A 16,968-nucleotide genomic window follows, 5' to 3' on the forward strand; every position below is an offset into this window, starting at 1 on the left:
ACTGTGACTATTAAGAGGATGGGAAACCTATTATGGAACTGAAAGGTGGGGCTTTGAAGAGGTGAACAAATTGTAGGACCATGTCTAGTGAATGGATTAAAAACGGTGATCATGGGCATGGTTCTGAGGGCTTTAAGAGGAGAGTGCGTGAGGAACTATCTCTCTCTCTCTGCTTTGCCATTTCTGCCATGTGAGACACCTGGTCACTGTCGCTACCACCAAGACCCTCACCAGATGTGTTCCAGGGACACTGGACTTCCCAGCCTTGAAAACTGTAAGCAATAAATTTTGTTTTCTTACAAATCACCCAGTTTCATGTATTTTGTTACAAACAACAGAAACGGGCTAATATACACTATAAGTAGACTAGCATCCTACCATTGAGCCACGACCCAAGGAAGATCAAGGTAGCTTTCTCAAGCCTCCTAGATATTGTGGATACATGAAATGGGATTGTAGGAGGGTATGAGAACCCTAGCCTGATTCCATTAGAGAAAGCCCAGGGCCTACTCACTGTCATTCAGTATGACCATAACTGGAGAAGTGAGTTACATGCCCAAGTAGCCTCCAAACAGTTATAGACCCACGAAAAGAAAAAAACCCCAGATCATCTCTCACCACGGGACTGGGCATTACATTGAGCCTGCTTACTTCCCCATGCACTCAGCTTTCCTGCACAAATTACTGAGCAAACCCATGATCTGAGGGAGGGAGCCTAGGGCTCATTCTAAGGCCCAAATAGATGCTTGGAAGCATTCTATCCTTCCTCTGTGAACACCTGGGAAATACCCAGAAGAGAGCTTTCTTCCAGTTTGTAATACATTTGCCTGTCACTGACATGAAAGATTCAAGGTCAGATTCCAGTATTTACCAACCCTATGTGAATCAGTTGTCTCCTGGATAACATTAAATTCATGTGTTTGCTATTTTAAAAAAAAAAAAAAAAACCAACCAGTGTGCCTCACTATATTAATAAAATAAAAAATAAAAGTCATATGATTATCTCAATAGCCTGAAAACTGCAAGAACTTTCCACATAAAATGACTACATCCAAATCCCTGCCCTACGAGACTTGAGAAAACACTAGCACAGTTTCTAACAGCTCAAGGCTGTGTCCCTAGGATGATGACACCAACACCCTTAAATTCCTACCTGGGAAAACTGAAGGCTGCCAAAAGCATTTACTGTTTGTTCCAGCCAACCCCTGAAGATAGAGCTCCGATACCCCAGTCTCTGTGGGAGAGAGCCTAACTTTGATAAGCTCCAGTTAGCAAATCCAAATGGCTTGATCACACTAACCAACTTCTTTCCCACTTACTGTAAATTTTCACTTCCCTCGGTTCTCCTCTCCCTAATCCCTCTGTAGTGGATTGAATTATGTCCCCCCAAAACTACTGAAGCTTGAATTGTCTCCCAAGTTTTATGTATTAGAAACTTAGCCCCCACTGTGACTGTTAAGAGGGTGGGAAATCCTATTATGGTAATTGAAAGGTGGAGCCTTAAAGATGTGATTGGACTGCAGGACTATGCAGTAGTGAATGGATTAAAAATGGTGGTCAAGGGCATCAATCTGAGGGCTTTAAAAGAGGAGAGTCTGTCTCTCTCTCTCTCTGCTTCCACCGTCCTGCAATGTGAGACCCCTGAGTCACTGTCATCGCCATCTGATGGTCACTGTCATTGCCACCAGATGGACTTTGACCCTCCCAGCCTCAGAAACTATAAGCAATAAATTTCATTTTCTTTATAAATTACCCAGTTCCATGTATTTTGTTATAAGCAACATAAATGAACTATAATACACCTTCATTCTCCCCTTAAAACATCCAGTGACCACCACACAAATCAAAGTTGAGTTCAGTTCACCCTGGACTCTCTTCCCAATCATGATAGTTACTACTGCTTATATAAAACCTGCCCTTACCCCTTTAACCACCATACAACTTTGTTTATCTTTGACAAGCCACAGAAAAAGCATTTGACAAAAACCACCACCTACTCCTGATCAAAACTCTCAGCAAACTCGTAACAGAAGGGAACATCATCAATCTGTAAGGGTATCTACAAAACACATATAGCTAATGTCATACTTAATGCTGAAATGATGAATTATTCCCCCTAAGATGAGAAACAGCATAAGGATATCTATTCTCATCACTTCTATTTAATATAGTACTGAAAGTCTTCCCTAGGGCAAGAGGAGAGAGGGAAGAAGGCAGGTAAAGGAAAGGGAGGAGGCAGAGGCAGAGGTAGGCAGGCAGGCAGGCAGACACGAAGGCATCCAGATAGAAAAGGACAGCATAAAGGACTATCTTTACTCACAGACAGCATGATCACCTATGTAGAAAACTCAATGGAATCTACAAAAAATCTACTAGAACTAATAAGTGAGTTTGGAAAAACTGCAGGGCAAAAGGCCGATATACAGAATCAACTTTACTTCTATGCACTAGCAATAAACAATAGGAAATTAAAATTTAAAAATTAAGACCATTTACAATAACAACAAAAATATGAAATACTTAAGGATAAATCTGACAAAAGGTAAGATCTTTACACTGAAATTTACACTCACTGCTGAGAGAAATTAAATAAGACTTAAAGAGGAGATATACCATGTTCATGAATCAAGACTCACTATTGTTAAAAAGTCAATTCTCCCCCAAAAGTAACTATAGATTTCATAATCCCAATAAAAATCCTAGTAGGCCTTTAAAAGAAATTACAAAGAAAACTAAAATAATTTATAAAATAAGTTTGAAAAAGAAGAATCTGATTTTCAAAATGTATAATAAAGCTTGAGTATTTATGACCGTGTGGTACTGGTATAAAGATAGGCAAATAAATCAAAGAATAAACACACATATATATGCACAAATGATTTAAGGTAATGCAATGGAGATAAGTCTATTCAACAAATATGGCTGGGTCAACTGAATATTCATATACAAAAAAGGATGTTGGATATATACTTCACACAATATATCAAAATTAATTCAAAATAGATCATAGACATGCATGTAAAACCAAAGCTATAAAACTTCTAGGAGAAATCATAGGAGATATCATTTGCAACCTTAGGTTATTAGGTAAGTATTTCTCAATAGAACACCAGAAGTACAATGCATAAAAGAAAAAAGGATAAATTTGACTTCACAAAAATTAAAAACTTTTGGTCTTCAAAAGACAGTAGAAGAACAAAAAGACAACCTAGACACTGGTAGAAGACACAAAGTACTGAGGAAAAACGCTTGCAGATATGCACATACCTGATAAAGGGCTTATATCTAAAATATACAGACAATGATCAAAACTTAACAATAAGAAAAACACCAAATTTCTTAAATGGACAGAATTATCCCATCCCACAAACATGTAAAATGAAAAAAATAAAATACAAAATAAATAGACAAAAAATTAAATACTTCAACAAAAAAGATATACAGATGGTAAATAAGCACATGAAAACATGTTCAACATCATTATTCGTGAGGGAAATATAAAGTAAAACCACAATGAAATACTAGTATACACCTATTAGAATGGCTAAAATTAAAGACTGCCCTTACCAAGTGCTGGTGAGGATGTAGAAGAATTGGAAGTCTCATATTCCTGGTAGGAATGTATAAATGGTACAATCACTTTGGAAGACAATTTGGCAGTTTATTAAAAAGTTAAACATACTCTACCATATGATTCCACTCTTTGGTATTTATGCAAGGAAAAGGAAATATAGTCTTGTGTCCATAGGTACATGAATGTTCACAACAGCCTTATTTGTAATAGTCAAAAGCTAGAAAAAAACCAAATGTCCATCAACAGGAAAACATAAACAAATTGTGGTATTTCCATGCAATGGATACTGCTTAGCAAGAAAAGGAGCAAACTATTGTTACATTCGATAACTTGGATGAATTTAAAAAGAATTTAGCTGTGTGAAAGAAGCCAGACAAAAAAAGAGGACATAATGTATGACTCCATCTGTATAAATCTCTGGAAAATGCAAACTAATCTATTGTGAAAGAAAACTGATCAATACTGCTTGAGAAGGGGGATGGAGAGGGGTGGGATGGAGAGATTACAAAGGGGCATGAAGAAATTTTGGGGAGTGATAGATAAGCTCATGATCTTCACGTGGAGACAGAAAGCTTCTCGTGCTCTCCTCTCTTCCTCTCCCAAGCAAAGGAAGGTCAGAAATCGTACCAGAAGACTGGGTTGAAGTTGTGCCAGGGAAAGTAGATTTTAAAAGGGGGGGGGGGAGGGTGGCTCACCAGACAAAAATTTATCTTTCAAACAAATCCTGCTGCTCTTCTACCACCTACCACCTCCACTCAGTGCCATGATTCTCAGAACTGTCAGGTTGCCACCAGGTGTTCAAACTAGTCCCCACACTGAGGTGGGAGAGGATAGCTTCTCTCTCTTCCCCAAACCAATCAAAATCCCAATTCTACAAATACATCTGGCTAACGCTCCTTATTTAAACCTTAGAATCTCATCAAATAGATCAATTCCGTACTTATTAAATACCCACCTACAATGAATCTACAGTGGGGTTTATATAAAAAAGAATCTCCCTTCCTGATCTAAAATATTGGACATCATCTTTTCTCTGTTCCAAACAAGTTTGTATAGCTTCCTCATACACACCCAGCTATGAACTGAATGTCTGTATCTCCCCCCACCGAAATTCATATGTTGGAACCCTAATCCCCAATTTGATGGTACAGTACTTGGAGACTGGGCCTCCAGGAAGTAAACAGGTCTGAGGGTGGAGCACTCACAATGGGATTAGTGCTTGCATATGAAGAGAGCTTGCTTCTTCTCTCCCCTCCCCACGTGAGGACACGGCAAGAAGGTGGCTGTTTACAAATCAGGAAGCAGGTCCTCACCAGAATCTAACCATCCTGGCACCCTGATCTTAGACTTCCAGCCTCCAGAACTGTGAGAAATAAATGTTTGTTTTTTAAACCACTCCATCTATGTATTTTGCTACAACAGCCAGAGCAGATTAAAACACACACCAAGAAATTTTGGCCACCTACAGTCCAAATTCAACACTAAAATGAATATTAAACTGGCAGCCCCAAATTGGTGTAAGTGACCACCTTAGACTAGGATTCTATTTAGTTATATTTAAAACTCCATTTGGGGTAACAAGAAAAGACTACCAATTCAAATAAATCTTAAATCTTTCATTGACAGGAAGAATATGGAAAAAGATACTTTGAGGTATTCTCTCATTCCCACAAATTGAGTAAAAACTGAAATACTGAAATCCACAAACCATCACTACTCCACTACTACCCAGAGTTGGCATTTCAACCAGTGCTGGACACACTCTTCCCAAAAGCTCAGCAAAACAGAAAAGGTATAGGGTGACAACACAAATAAATTTAAAAAGAAAAACACAAATAATATTGAGACCTCTTTTAATTTAACGGGACTTTTTTCTACAGTCCACATACTTCAAGAGCTATAATATGATAGATCTGTTTTAAAAAGTTCTTTATGGAATAATGGAAAGAATAGTGTCCCAGTACAATGACTCAAATTCAAATGAGACTTACTAATTCTTGACTTAAAAAGGATTCTCTACAGTCTTGGGCACAGATTAACTATAAAATTGGAATGCTACAAGAACGTATAAGCAAATATTTGTAAAGCACATTGTAAAGCCAAGAAGAAAGCAGAGAGTCATCCTTTTTTTTTTTTTTTGTCTTTTTCGTGACCGGTACTTAGCCAGTGAGTGCACCGGCCATTCCTATATAGGATCCGAACCCACGGCGGGAGCGTTGCTGCGCTCCCAGCGCCGTACTCTCCCGAGTGCGCCACGGGCTAGGCCCCAGAGAGTCATCCTTGACTCCTCCCTGTCTCTCCCAACCTGCAATCATCAAGCCCAATGGATTAATAAACTAAATATCCCTATCCCCATTATTCCTATCCTAGATGGAGTCACTGGCACGGTCCATGCCATGGCGGAGTCCTGAAAAGAATAGCTTGGCCTGCCCTCTCCAAGTTGTCAAGGCCGCTGGAGGGAGAGCTGCTGGCAGGGCCATAGCTATGAGCACTTGCTTTCACCGTAAGGATCTCTGCCTCAGCATAGTGGTACTGCTTTTACTTTCTCTTTTGTTTTTTTTGTCAGCGTGGCAGTTTCCTGAGTTTCCAAAAGACGCAGAAAATGACACACAAACAGTTATTGTCAGAAAATTAGACAGTCCCACCAAAGATCCGGGAAGATTGAACAATTCCAAATTGTCCCTTTTGAGTCAATTAATTATGCCAACGGATGTTTCCAAAACATCGGTCACGATTAATCATGAGCAACTGCCTTTACCAGAGAAATTAATAAATAAAAGAAGTCCCCATCCTCTTCCCACCATCTGGGTAAATGGTTACATGGGATATAAAATGAGAAAGGGAAAAATTTGGTACCCTCCCAGGGGACGTCCAAAGTTTGATCTAAGTTGGCAAACATCATTTACTGGAGATTGTATTAATGGCAAGAGAATGGCTGGCATTAATGAGAAATTATATGATTGGGACAAATTAAGTATATGGGAATGAAACCGTAGAACCCCCTTCACTTGGTGGTGTCCAGTTTTAATAAATCATTAAAAATCAGGTATTGGGATAAAAATATATGCTGTAAAATTATTAAACCTGCAAAATTAGATCTTAGAAGAATAAGAGAGTACACCTAGTTTTGTGAGGGATGGTGCTGTACACAAGGACACTTTAACATTTAGATCAAGATTGCAGGGCCACAGCCAATGCATAACCTCAAAATGTGCGTGATAATGCTGCTCAAATATCCATTGTTCCTTTTCATTCCATTAGAACATAATCATTAGACCCCCATTAGAATTTAAATGTTAGCATTGTTCCTTTTAGCAAATTTGTACTTACATTTAACAATAGTCATAGGTCATATGATAGTACTGTCTATCACTTTGTAACCACAATAGCTGCCACCCTGTTAACAGGGTAGATATTAACCACAGCTTGCCAACAGGAAAAGGTCACAGGTTAACTTCAGGACAATGAGAAGATGTTCCCGATCTGATAACCTGATACCAAAAGGAGGAAGCACGAGCTAATCACCTGAGACGTGCTGACGAAGGGAAAAAACTGGCTTCCCCCATCCTTTTTGAATTATTGACTCAAGCTTGCTGATGTAATAAAAATAGTACCCAAAGCCCCCCTACAGAGCTGTAAATTTAAGTAAAAGGCATTGTCTCATGCTCTATGGGGCTCCAGCTCCAAAGCGCTGACAGCCCGCACAGAGAGAACGTGTATAGTGATGCACTGAGGTCTCCATCTGTGTTTGTTATTTTCACCAACCCTCTCCATCCCTTTTCGGGTACCCGCCCCTCGCTGAAGCTGGACTTCGGCAAGTCACCATCACCTTTGCCCTAGGCCAAGGATCTGCAGGGATAAGCCTGTGAGCCAAATCCAGCCTGCTACTTATTTTTGTAAACAAAATTTTACTGGAACACAGTCATGTCCATACACAGTCTTTGGGCAACTTCATACTACAATGGAAAGGTTGAGCAGCTGTGACTGTGTGGCCCGTAAAATCTAAAATATTTATTATCCGGCCTTTTATAAAAAAAATTTTGCCAAACCTAGGCTAAGTAAGCTATTAAACAATCCTCTGACCAGTCTCCCTACCACTCATTCAATTCACTCTCCAAACTGCAGCCTGAGTGAAAGTTTTAAGGACAAAAATCTGTTCGTTCATTCTTGTGCAAAGATAAATCCAACTCCTTAAGGTAACTTCCTGCTAACTTTTCCAAACTCGTATCTTGTCACTACACAATTTGACCCTCATGTTCCAGTTATTTTATTTTAATCTCTTCAGACTCACCTTGCTCTAACCTTTGGACCTTCAGCATACAGTATTTCCCCCACCTGGGACACTCTACCTTCCCCCTTTCTCCTAACTAACTGCAGGTCACTATTTCAGTTCTCCACGTAAATGTCATTTTCTCTGGGGAAGTCTCTCCTGACCCCTTGGGCTGGGACTGGGTGGTCTTGAACTTCCTCCATCACCGACCTCATTAGACTCTAATGCATATTTAACTGTCAAGCCAGATCACAAGCTGTACAACAGCAGAGAAAGGCTCTGTGATGTTAACTATGTTACCTCTCACACCAAGCAGAGCACTTATAAATTTTTGTTTGAATAAATTTATCCTTTGCATCATGTTCTGAGAATCCAAAGAACTTTGCCTCCATGATTTACCAAAGACAATCAGGCAGACCTAACCAATGAAGATAAATAAGTCATTTATAACTGTTTACAAGTAGACTAAGTTTACACCAAAATCTAAATACTGAGAAACCTACCAAAAGATGATTTCTTTTGAGCACAACTATTTATGTGCTAATATATTACCAGAGAAAACCCAGATCTTAGAGCTTAAGTATAGTTCTAGATCATGTTTAATGAAAATTCAATAAAACTAATCAAACCAAAAAAGGTATTCTCTCGTTACCTGTTCTTCCCTCTCCTTTTCTTTGGCCTTACTTCTGTGGACTCTAGCAGCAATGGCATCCTGGGATGGAATGGCAGAGACTTGATGCAGTGGCATGCTCATCCCAGCCTCCTGTCTGGCTGTCTTCTTTACAGAAGAGAGTCTCCACTGGTAGGGTCATTTTGGGCCATGGACTTCAAGCTGAGAGAAAGTGAAGAGAAGAGAAAAATAAAGTTTCACTTTGAAACCCTTCTTGAAGATTAGGGTCCACAAAACAAAGAATATCAAATCTATATAAATAACAAATTAGAACTTTTAGCCATTAATGTGAGTACATAAAGGCTATTATATCTCAGCCTGTTACAATTAACCACGAAGCTGGTGGATGATGGAGCCTATAAAAACTAAACAGGAAAACATACAAACAAAAAAAACTCCCTAATTTCTTATCCCCCTGAAGAGTGTTGAGGGGGTCACTTGCTCGGCTTTCTGTGGATTCCATGAGAAGCAAGTTAGCCTTACCCTGTACTGACTGCCTGAGGGTACTAATCCAGCCCCTTGCTGTAGATGAGATGCCCGCCAACCTCACTGAGGCTTAATCCCCACTGTTAACTGCTGAGGGTGGGAAATCCTATTCTGGTGGTTGAAGGGTGGAGTCTTGAAGAGGTGATTAGATTCTGGGACCCAGCCATAGTAAATGGATTAATAATGGTGGTCAGGGGCATGGTTCTGAGGGCTTTAAAAGGAGAGCACATGACAGGTTAGTCTCTGCTCCACCATTTTCTGCCATGTGAGACCCCTGCATTCCTGTAAAGCCACCACCAAGACCAGGTGTGTTCCCTAGACTTTGGACTTTCCAGCCTCAGAAACTGTAAGCAGTAAATTTCTTTTTCTTATACATTAACCAGTTCCAAGTATTTTGTTATAAGCAACAGAAACAGACTAATACACCCCTAGACAGCTAACCAGGCCCCTGGACAGTGTTGTTGTTTGCTACAGTCACATGGACTGTGAGCGTGGAGTCAGGGCCAGAAGGAAGAAGCTGCATGTGTCTCTGCATCTGCATGGGTAATATGCGCTGAGCACACAGATAGGCAGGCTATCTCCTAAGCCATGACAGGGTTTTTAATTTTTGGCTTTATTAAATCTTTGCAAAATCAAAATGATATCACTTTAAAACTTGTCCTTGGGAAAAACAGATGATTCAGTGGCAAATGTAGGAAAATCATCTATTCTGATGATTTATTATTTATTATTTACTAATACTAAAACAACTAATCCCTGACTTTATTATGAACAAAATTAATGATGTCTAGGCTAGGTAGAAGATCAATGCTAATGTTTTTAGTTTCTTTTTGAAATTATTACCCTTTACAAGCTTTTAATTCTTTTGGTATCAATAATAAACATGCCATCGCAATTTACAAGGCTAAGTTCAGCACTCATTTAAATGTCCAAATTACTTCCATTTTCCAATTGCTGTGTTTCTCAAAGTATTGTCTGGGGACTCATGAGACATTTTCTGAGAGTCCACAGGATCAAACTATTTTTATTATAGTATTGAGATGTTATTTGTCTTTTTTCTCTCATTCTCTTCTCAAGTGTCTGGTGGTCTTTGTCAGAGGTCAAGTGATGTGTGATGTCATCACTCTAACAGGTCATAGAATGTGCTTGTACAAACTTATGTATTAAAATTTTTTCAGCTTAAATTTACATAGGTGAAATATTAATAGGTATTATTCAAAAAACAAAAGCTCACTGGGTCTTCAATACCTATAAAGAATACCTGAACCAAAAAGTTTAAGAAATGTCGTTCTAGAAGCTGGCCAGTTAGCTCAGATGGTTAGAGACAACACCAAGTTCAAGGGTTTAAATCACTGTACTGGCCAGCTGCCCAAAAAACAAAAAAAACAAATATTCTACAGAGAGTTCCTCTACCCTCTTCACAGTCTGTTGCATAGTTTGCATTGTTGCTTTATGAATATTGCATTAAAGTGGAATTTCTTGCCAAAAAAAAAAAAAAGTGAAGAAAAACAACTGAGCTAAAACATTTCTCGGATTTCCAAGAGTGAGATTAGCATTTTATATCTATATTCCTATTTATATATAAATAAGTTACAATGACACAAATGCTTGGTCTTCAAAAATGATAGAAAATGAATTTCTAGAGGAAGAATTGTACCATTTTTTTCTCTTTTGTGATAAGATGGGAGCACCTGTAAGAGGCTGGTAGATCAGGTACGTGTATAATCATAGATTAATTTTCCACTGGCTACTTAAGTTTATAACATAGCAGTGTCACCATTTATTATACAAATATTTTTGAAGTTACACTTGTTTTTCATGATCAAGCATTCATCTTGATATAAGCAGCAATCTTTCCTTAAAATTGCTGCCCCTGAGTCCACATAATGGTAAAATCAGAGGTTAAGAAGTCTAAGTTAAATTTAAGGTATCTATGATCCAAAAGTCTTAACTTTCCAAAAGTCTAGACTCTGTAGGCCAACTATTGGCAAACTTTTCCTGTAAAGGACAAGATAAATATTATAAGAGCTGTGGGACCAATCTGTTCCAGCTACTCAACTCTGCCATTATAGCACAAAAGCAGCCATAGACAGAAGGTAAATGAATGAGAATGGTTATGTTCTACTAAAACTTTATTTATAAAAACAGGTGACAGGCTAGATTTGGTCCACAGGCCTGTTGTTTGCCAAACACTATTCTAAAGGGTTTTTCCCAGGGATGCAAGGGAAGAAACTGTCCTCCCTCAGGTCTCCAACTTGGGTTTTCTATTGTTTTGAACCCAACCAGAAGCCCAAGGAAGCATTCCAGAATGCAAGGAACCATAAAAAGGCTGCCCTCAAGCAAAATAATAGTGTAGCATAAGCTGTCTTTTAGGATTCCAGGCACCTCACCCTTTTCCTTATTTTCTCCTATATTCCCCCAAAGTGCTTAGTGATTGAATTGTATGTTCTCTCTCCCCCTACTGCCCCCACTAAGATCTATCAAACTTTGTATACAAAACCAATTAAACACATATTATACACAAGGTTTAACATAGTAATGTGTCATGCAGTTTGAATTTAACAGAGAATGCAAGCCTTAAGCCAAAAGAATAAACTGGGGATTTTCATCTATGAAACATATATTGGCGGTGAGGCAGTAGACAAGGAGGGTAAACAATGAGGCCTGACAACCCTAAGGTCACATCTGACAAAAAGGCATTTATTCCACCTTTCCCAAAACTCTGCTCTGGACCAAAGGTTAGTGAGGTTGATCCCACCTCTGACAGTGTCACTAACCAAGCAGAGGAGCACCAGGACTCATGAAATGGATGCATTCACACAACTCTCCAATCAACAAGGAACAGGAAAGAACAAGAAACTGGAAGGAATCGACATGTATGAAAAAATAAGCTAAAAGAATATTCTATTTTCAAAACTCTAGTTTCGTAACAGGTGGATGATAGGTGATAACCAAAAAAACCAGGAAGGGCCGAGCCCGTGGCGCACTCAGGAGGTTCGGATCCTACATAGGAATGGCCAGTGCACTCACTGGCTGAGTGCCGGTCACGAAAAAGACAAAAAAAAAAAAAAAAACAGGAAAATTGAGTAGGTGATGTTATTGTCTAGATATTATACATCACTTATTCTACTCCAAGCCTTTGATGAGGATGGCACACAATGGAGCACTGTGTCCAACAAATGGTCTGGATGTTTGCATTCAAGAACATTATACAAGACAAGAGGGACTTACTTACTGCTGAGTTGCCTTACAAACTCTGAGAGATCACAACAGTCTGGGGTGAGCAGTTTTCTCATCACTAATTCATTCAAGTCCCCTGTCACAGATGACAAACTCAGCCTCTTGAAATACTTAGTCAAACTAACCATGACCAGAACTTTACTACATATCATGCCAATAACTGCCTGTGGTGCTTCTGATATAATCATCATTATTACATCATTGATACATGCCCATGACAAGGCCTAGGAAGGACTATGTATGCCAGAGAAACAGAAATGCAAGAAGGTTTTAAATTTTTTGCAGAGTTTTGAAGGACTTCCCTCCTTAAAGCCATTAAAGCTACTCTTCTGATATGTGCCCCCACTTCCAGTCAACAGACTTGTAAATTTACCTGAACAATCCTTCTCCTATGCCAGACATATTTAGGATAAAAATAAGTTTATAAACAAACCACAAAACAGACCATGTGAAGGTTCATATGAAAACCATAAGGCAGGTGTTGCTCATACTATTTTCTTTGCATACTTCCCATATATGTTTTATGCCAATCCAACTAATCTTTAAATTAAGAGCAACAGTTAAACCTCTGCCCTGTGCCTGACAATCCAGGCATGAGGATTTCAATTCCATTAATGCTAACTTGCAACATGCAGCACACCTAATATAAACATCCATATATAGAAGAACTGAAATGCGAAAGCTGGTTGTTTAAGAGTCTGGAAATGGATATTATATGTTCACGGATCAGAAGACTTAATACTATTAAGACAATAATTCTCCCCAAATTGATCTACAGAGTCAACGCAATCCTTATCAAAAACCTAGCTAACTTTTTTGCAGACATTTGACAAGCTAATCCTGAAATTCATACGGTAATTCAAGGAAATCACAGAATTACTAACACAACCTTGAAAGAGAAGAACAAAGCTGGAGGACTTACACTTCCCAACTTCAAAACTTACTACAAAGAAGAGTAATGAAGACAGTGTGGCACTGGAATATGCAAGAGGTCTTCAAAAAGTTCATGGAAAGGTTTGAGCTGCCTTGTAACACCAAGGTCATGAGTTCAGATCCCCATACCAGCCAGCTACATAAAAAAATTTTTTTTTAAAAAGGTTTGCATTATCTTTTAATTCCATTTTTCCACAAACTTTTTGAAGTGTCCTCATATAGATAAATGGGACAGAATTTAGAGTCCAGAAATAAACCCATTAGCTATGGTCAACTGATTTTCAACAAGGGTGCCAAGACTATTCCATGGGAAAGAATAGTCTTTCCAACAAACAGCTGGGGAAATTGGATAGCCACATGCAGAAGAATGAATTTGGATCCCTTCCTCACACAAAGAAAAAATAGACAAATTACACATCATCTAAATAAAACCTTATATGCATTCAAAGATGCTTCAAGAAAGTGAAAAGACAACCCAACCCACAGAACAGAAAAAAATTTTTGCAAATCATGTATCTAATAAGGAACTTATATCTAGAATATATAAAAAAACTCTCCAACTCAATATTAAAAGACAAGTAGCCCAATGAAAAATGATTTACTTAACATCATTAGTCATCAGGAAAATGCAAATCAAAACCATGAGATTCAGATAGGAGGTGTTGGGTTTCTTGGGCTCATATTACAGGACACATTTCTGGGTTTCAAGCCATTCCCCAAGGTCTCAGGCCCCTCTGCGGGGCCCTCCCGTAGAAAAAGTTACTGTTGTTAGTTAGACCTATTTCCAGCACCAATAAGGGGAAACTGAGACCTCAGCCTTATGCAAATCTAGTGGCTGGGCATGCTCAGTAGAAAGGGCTTATATAACCCTGGTAGCTGGGCATGCTCAGTGGAAGGGAGTTTATCCTTTGAATGACCTTCCACTAGGGGTGCTAAAGAGTATTGACTATTCTTGAATATGTCTGGTGCATGTGACAGAATTTTACAAATGAACCTTCTCCCAAAGGAGACCAACTGAGCATGTGCAAGACTATGTTACATAACTGGGAACCACCCCCTTAATTGAATATTCATTAGATAGCAGAACTATAAAAACCAAATCCCAGCAGAAGGCAGGGCTGTTGCTCACTTTCCTGGGGCCAACCCACACTTCACCAGCTGAGGTGTGTATGCTTTACTTCTGTATTAAAGCTTACTTTTAGCAGGGGGCTGCTCACTCTTTTAAGCCCTCTGCACTCCATTCTAAACGTTAAGTGTGTATTTCTTATTCTTGTATTAAACTTGGTTTGGGCCTGCTCAGTCTCTGGAGCTAGGCCGTACTCTCTCTGTGGAACCTGTATTTCTTATCTGTTACATTAAACCTGTTCTCACTTTCTCCTGTGACTCTGCTCTTGAATTCTTTCCTGTGGCAGAGTCAAGAAACTGGTAAGAGGATGTAGTGGGTTGAGGCTGACTACTGGACTTCCCAGATCCTTCCGCCGGCATAAAGATATCACTTTATGTCTGTAATTAAAGACTAATAACAAGTGTTGGCAAAAATGTGGTCAGACTGAAACCCTTGCATGCTGCTGGTGGGAATGTAAGCAGCTGCTTTGGAAAATAATCTGGCTCTTCTTCAAAATGTTAAATATGTTACCATATGACCCAGGAAATTCACTCCTAGGGTATACACACCAAAGGGAAATAAAAACATTTGTCCACACAAAAACATGTCACTAATGTTCATATCACATTATTTGTAACAGCCAAAAAGTGTAAACAACCCAAGTATCCATCAACTGGTAAATGGATATATACAATTGGTATATCCATTCAATGGAACTCTACTCAGCAATAAAAAGAGATGAAATACTGATACATGCTGCAAGATGGATGAACCTTGAAAACAGTCTGCTAAGTGAAAGAAGTCAGTTGCAAAGGACCATATATCATATGATGACATTTGTATGAAATGTCCAGAGTAGGTAAATCTATATAGGCACAGAAAGTAGAGTAGTGGTCGTCAAGGGCTACAGTGGGAATGGGTAAATGGGAGAGGGTGACAGCTAAAAGGGTTTCTTTTTAGGGTAATGAAAATGCTCTAAATTTGACTATGGTGATGACTGTATAACTCCTGAGTATACTAAAATTCATAGAATAATACACTTCAAATCAATGTATGTAAACTACATCTCAATAAAGCTATTTAGAAAAAGAATATGGTGCTTCTGGTCAAGATGGTGAAATAGACAGTCCCCAGCATCACTCTTTCCCACAAACAACCAATTTACAAGTATAAAAACGCAACAACAGCCAAGCTGGGGCCACTAGAGCTCAGGGGAAGAGAAGGAGAGACCTACAGAGTGCATGAAGGCGGGAGAAGCCACGATGAGAGAAAGAAAAAACTGCCTGGAGCGTTTCAGGCCACGACTGCTTTAAAGATGGAGCTGCTGAGCACACGGAGCAGGAGCCAGAAGAAGCCACAGTTGTGCCCTTTGGATGGAGTTGCTTGGAGGCAGCAGGAAAGAAGAGGGCCTTGGTGACACCCAGACCAGCAAGGCCACTAATAGGGTTCCTGTGGACCCACATAGAAGCAAGGAGCCACAACAACTGAAAAAAGGAGCCACTCAGAGGCCAGTGTGTCATCGCAAGGGACCAGCGCACAGCTCGTCCCATGGGAAGTGTTTGCAGCATGGGCAGTGGGGGAGATGGGCCCACCAGGGGAACACTAGGGCACAGCAAGGACAGATGACTGGCACCCCAATCAGCGAAGGACCAATCAGAGGAGACTGGTCAGGAATACAGAATTGCATGGGGTGCAGTTTGATGAAAAGACTCAGGCCCAGATCAGAATTTCTACACAACCCAGGTGCACCAGGTCTCCGGAGAGCTGGAATTACCTACAAGGTCAACCATTAAAACCTGAGCTGCACAAAAAGCTTTCCCTAGAGAAACAGCAGCAAAGCAGCAATTTAGTTCAACCACACAGCTCAAGTACTGGTCCCCACAGGAATTTCCCCCATTTTAGAAGTAAACAAAGGACAGAAAATTAGTTCCAGCCCCAACCAGGGTCCTGAGGTATGGAGCTAGGTCCGCCCCCCCCACCCCAATGAGGCACACCGCCAGCACCAAGGAGCATGCCCAAAACATCACCTCCATGTGGGTGGCCCACCACAGCCATCACAATAACCACAGCTGCTGTGAAAGTGGCTAGACGCCATAACCACCACACAGATGGTCGGCCAGCCTTTGGAGTGCATTGACACAAGGAGAGTCATCAGCAGAGACCAAAGAAAAGAAGAGGATGTCTTTCTCCACAAAGCCCATTCCAAAGTTACAGAAAAAGCATCTGCTCTATGATTATATTGGGGGACCTGAACACACCTCTCAGCACTGGACAGATTATCTAGGCAATAAATCAACAGAGTAACCATTACTCTTTCAGGAGAGAAGAAACCTAGTGTTATCAGAGGTGGGAGTGGGGAGGGAGACAGGGATAGGGAGAGTTAGAACAAGGGACATAAAGAATAAGTACGATTTATAATAATATATAGGCTAGTAATATTGATTTGATCAACATGTCAATGTTGAACCCCCAAAATATGTCTAATCAAATATGATTCAATAAAAATTTAAAAAATAAATAAAATTAAAAATAAAAAAAATATGGATATAATTAAAGTGGATAACTAACCTAGAGAAAATTTTTATTTTTCTTTGTTCTATTCCTAATGTAATTTATCCAGACTTCATGGAGATGGCCATTGTTACCCTATCTGACCCCGGTTTTGAGAAAGGCAATAGAAAGAGCACAAA

The 16,968-nt window shown here is 39.5% G+C and overlaps 1 protein-coding gene across 2 annotated transcripts in view; it reads right to left on the reverse strand.

Moving 5' to 3' along the window:
• The window catches only part of MARCHF8 (membrane associated ring-CH-type finger 8), a 135,620-nt gene that overhangs the window by 74,472 nt on the left and 44,180 nt on the right, over positions 1-16,968 (reverse strand). For both annotated transcript variants that reach the window (XM_063086960.1, XM_063086959.1), the window contains exon 2: positions 8,497-8,676. In XM_063086960.1, coding sequence (XP_062943030.1) covers positions 8,497-8,598 — 102 coding nt within the window. In that variant the 5' untranslated portion in view covers positions 8,599-8,676. The remainder of the gene's footprint in view (positions 1-8,496; positions 8,677-16,968) is intronic.

This window comes from Cynocephalus volans, chromosome 2 (genome assembly GCF_027409185.1).
Source record: "Cynocephalus volans isolate mCynVol1 chromosome 2, mCynVol1.pri, whole genome shotgun sequence".
NCBI classification, from domain to species: domain Eukaryota; kingdom Metazoa; phylum Chordata; class Mammalia; order Dermoptera; family Cynocephalidae; genus Cynocephalus; species Cynocephalus volans.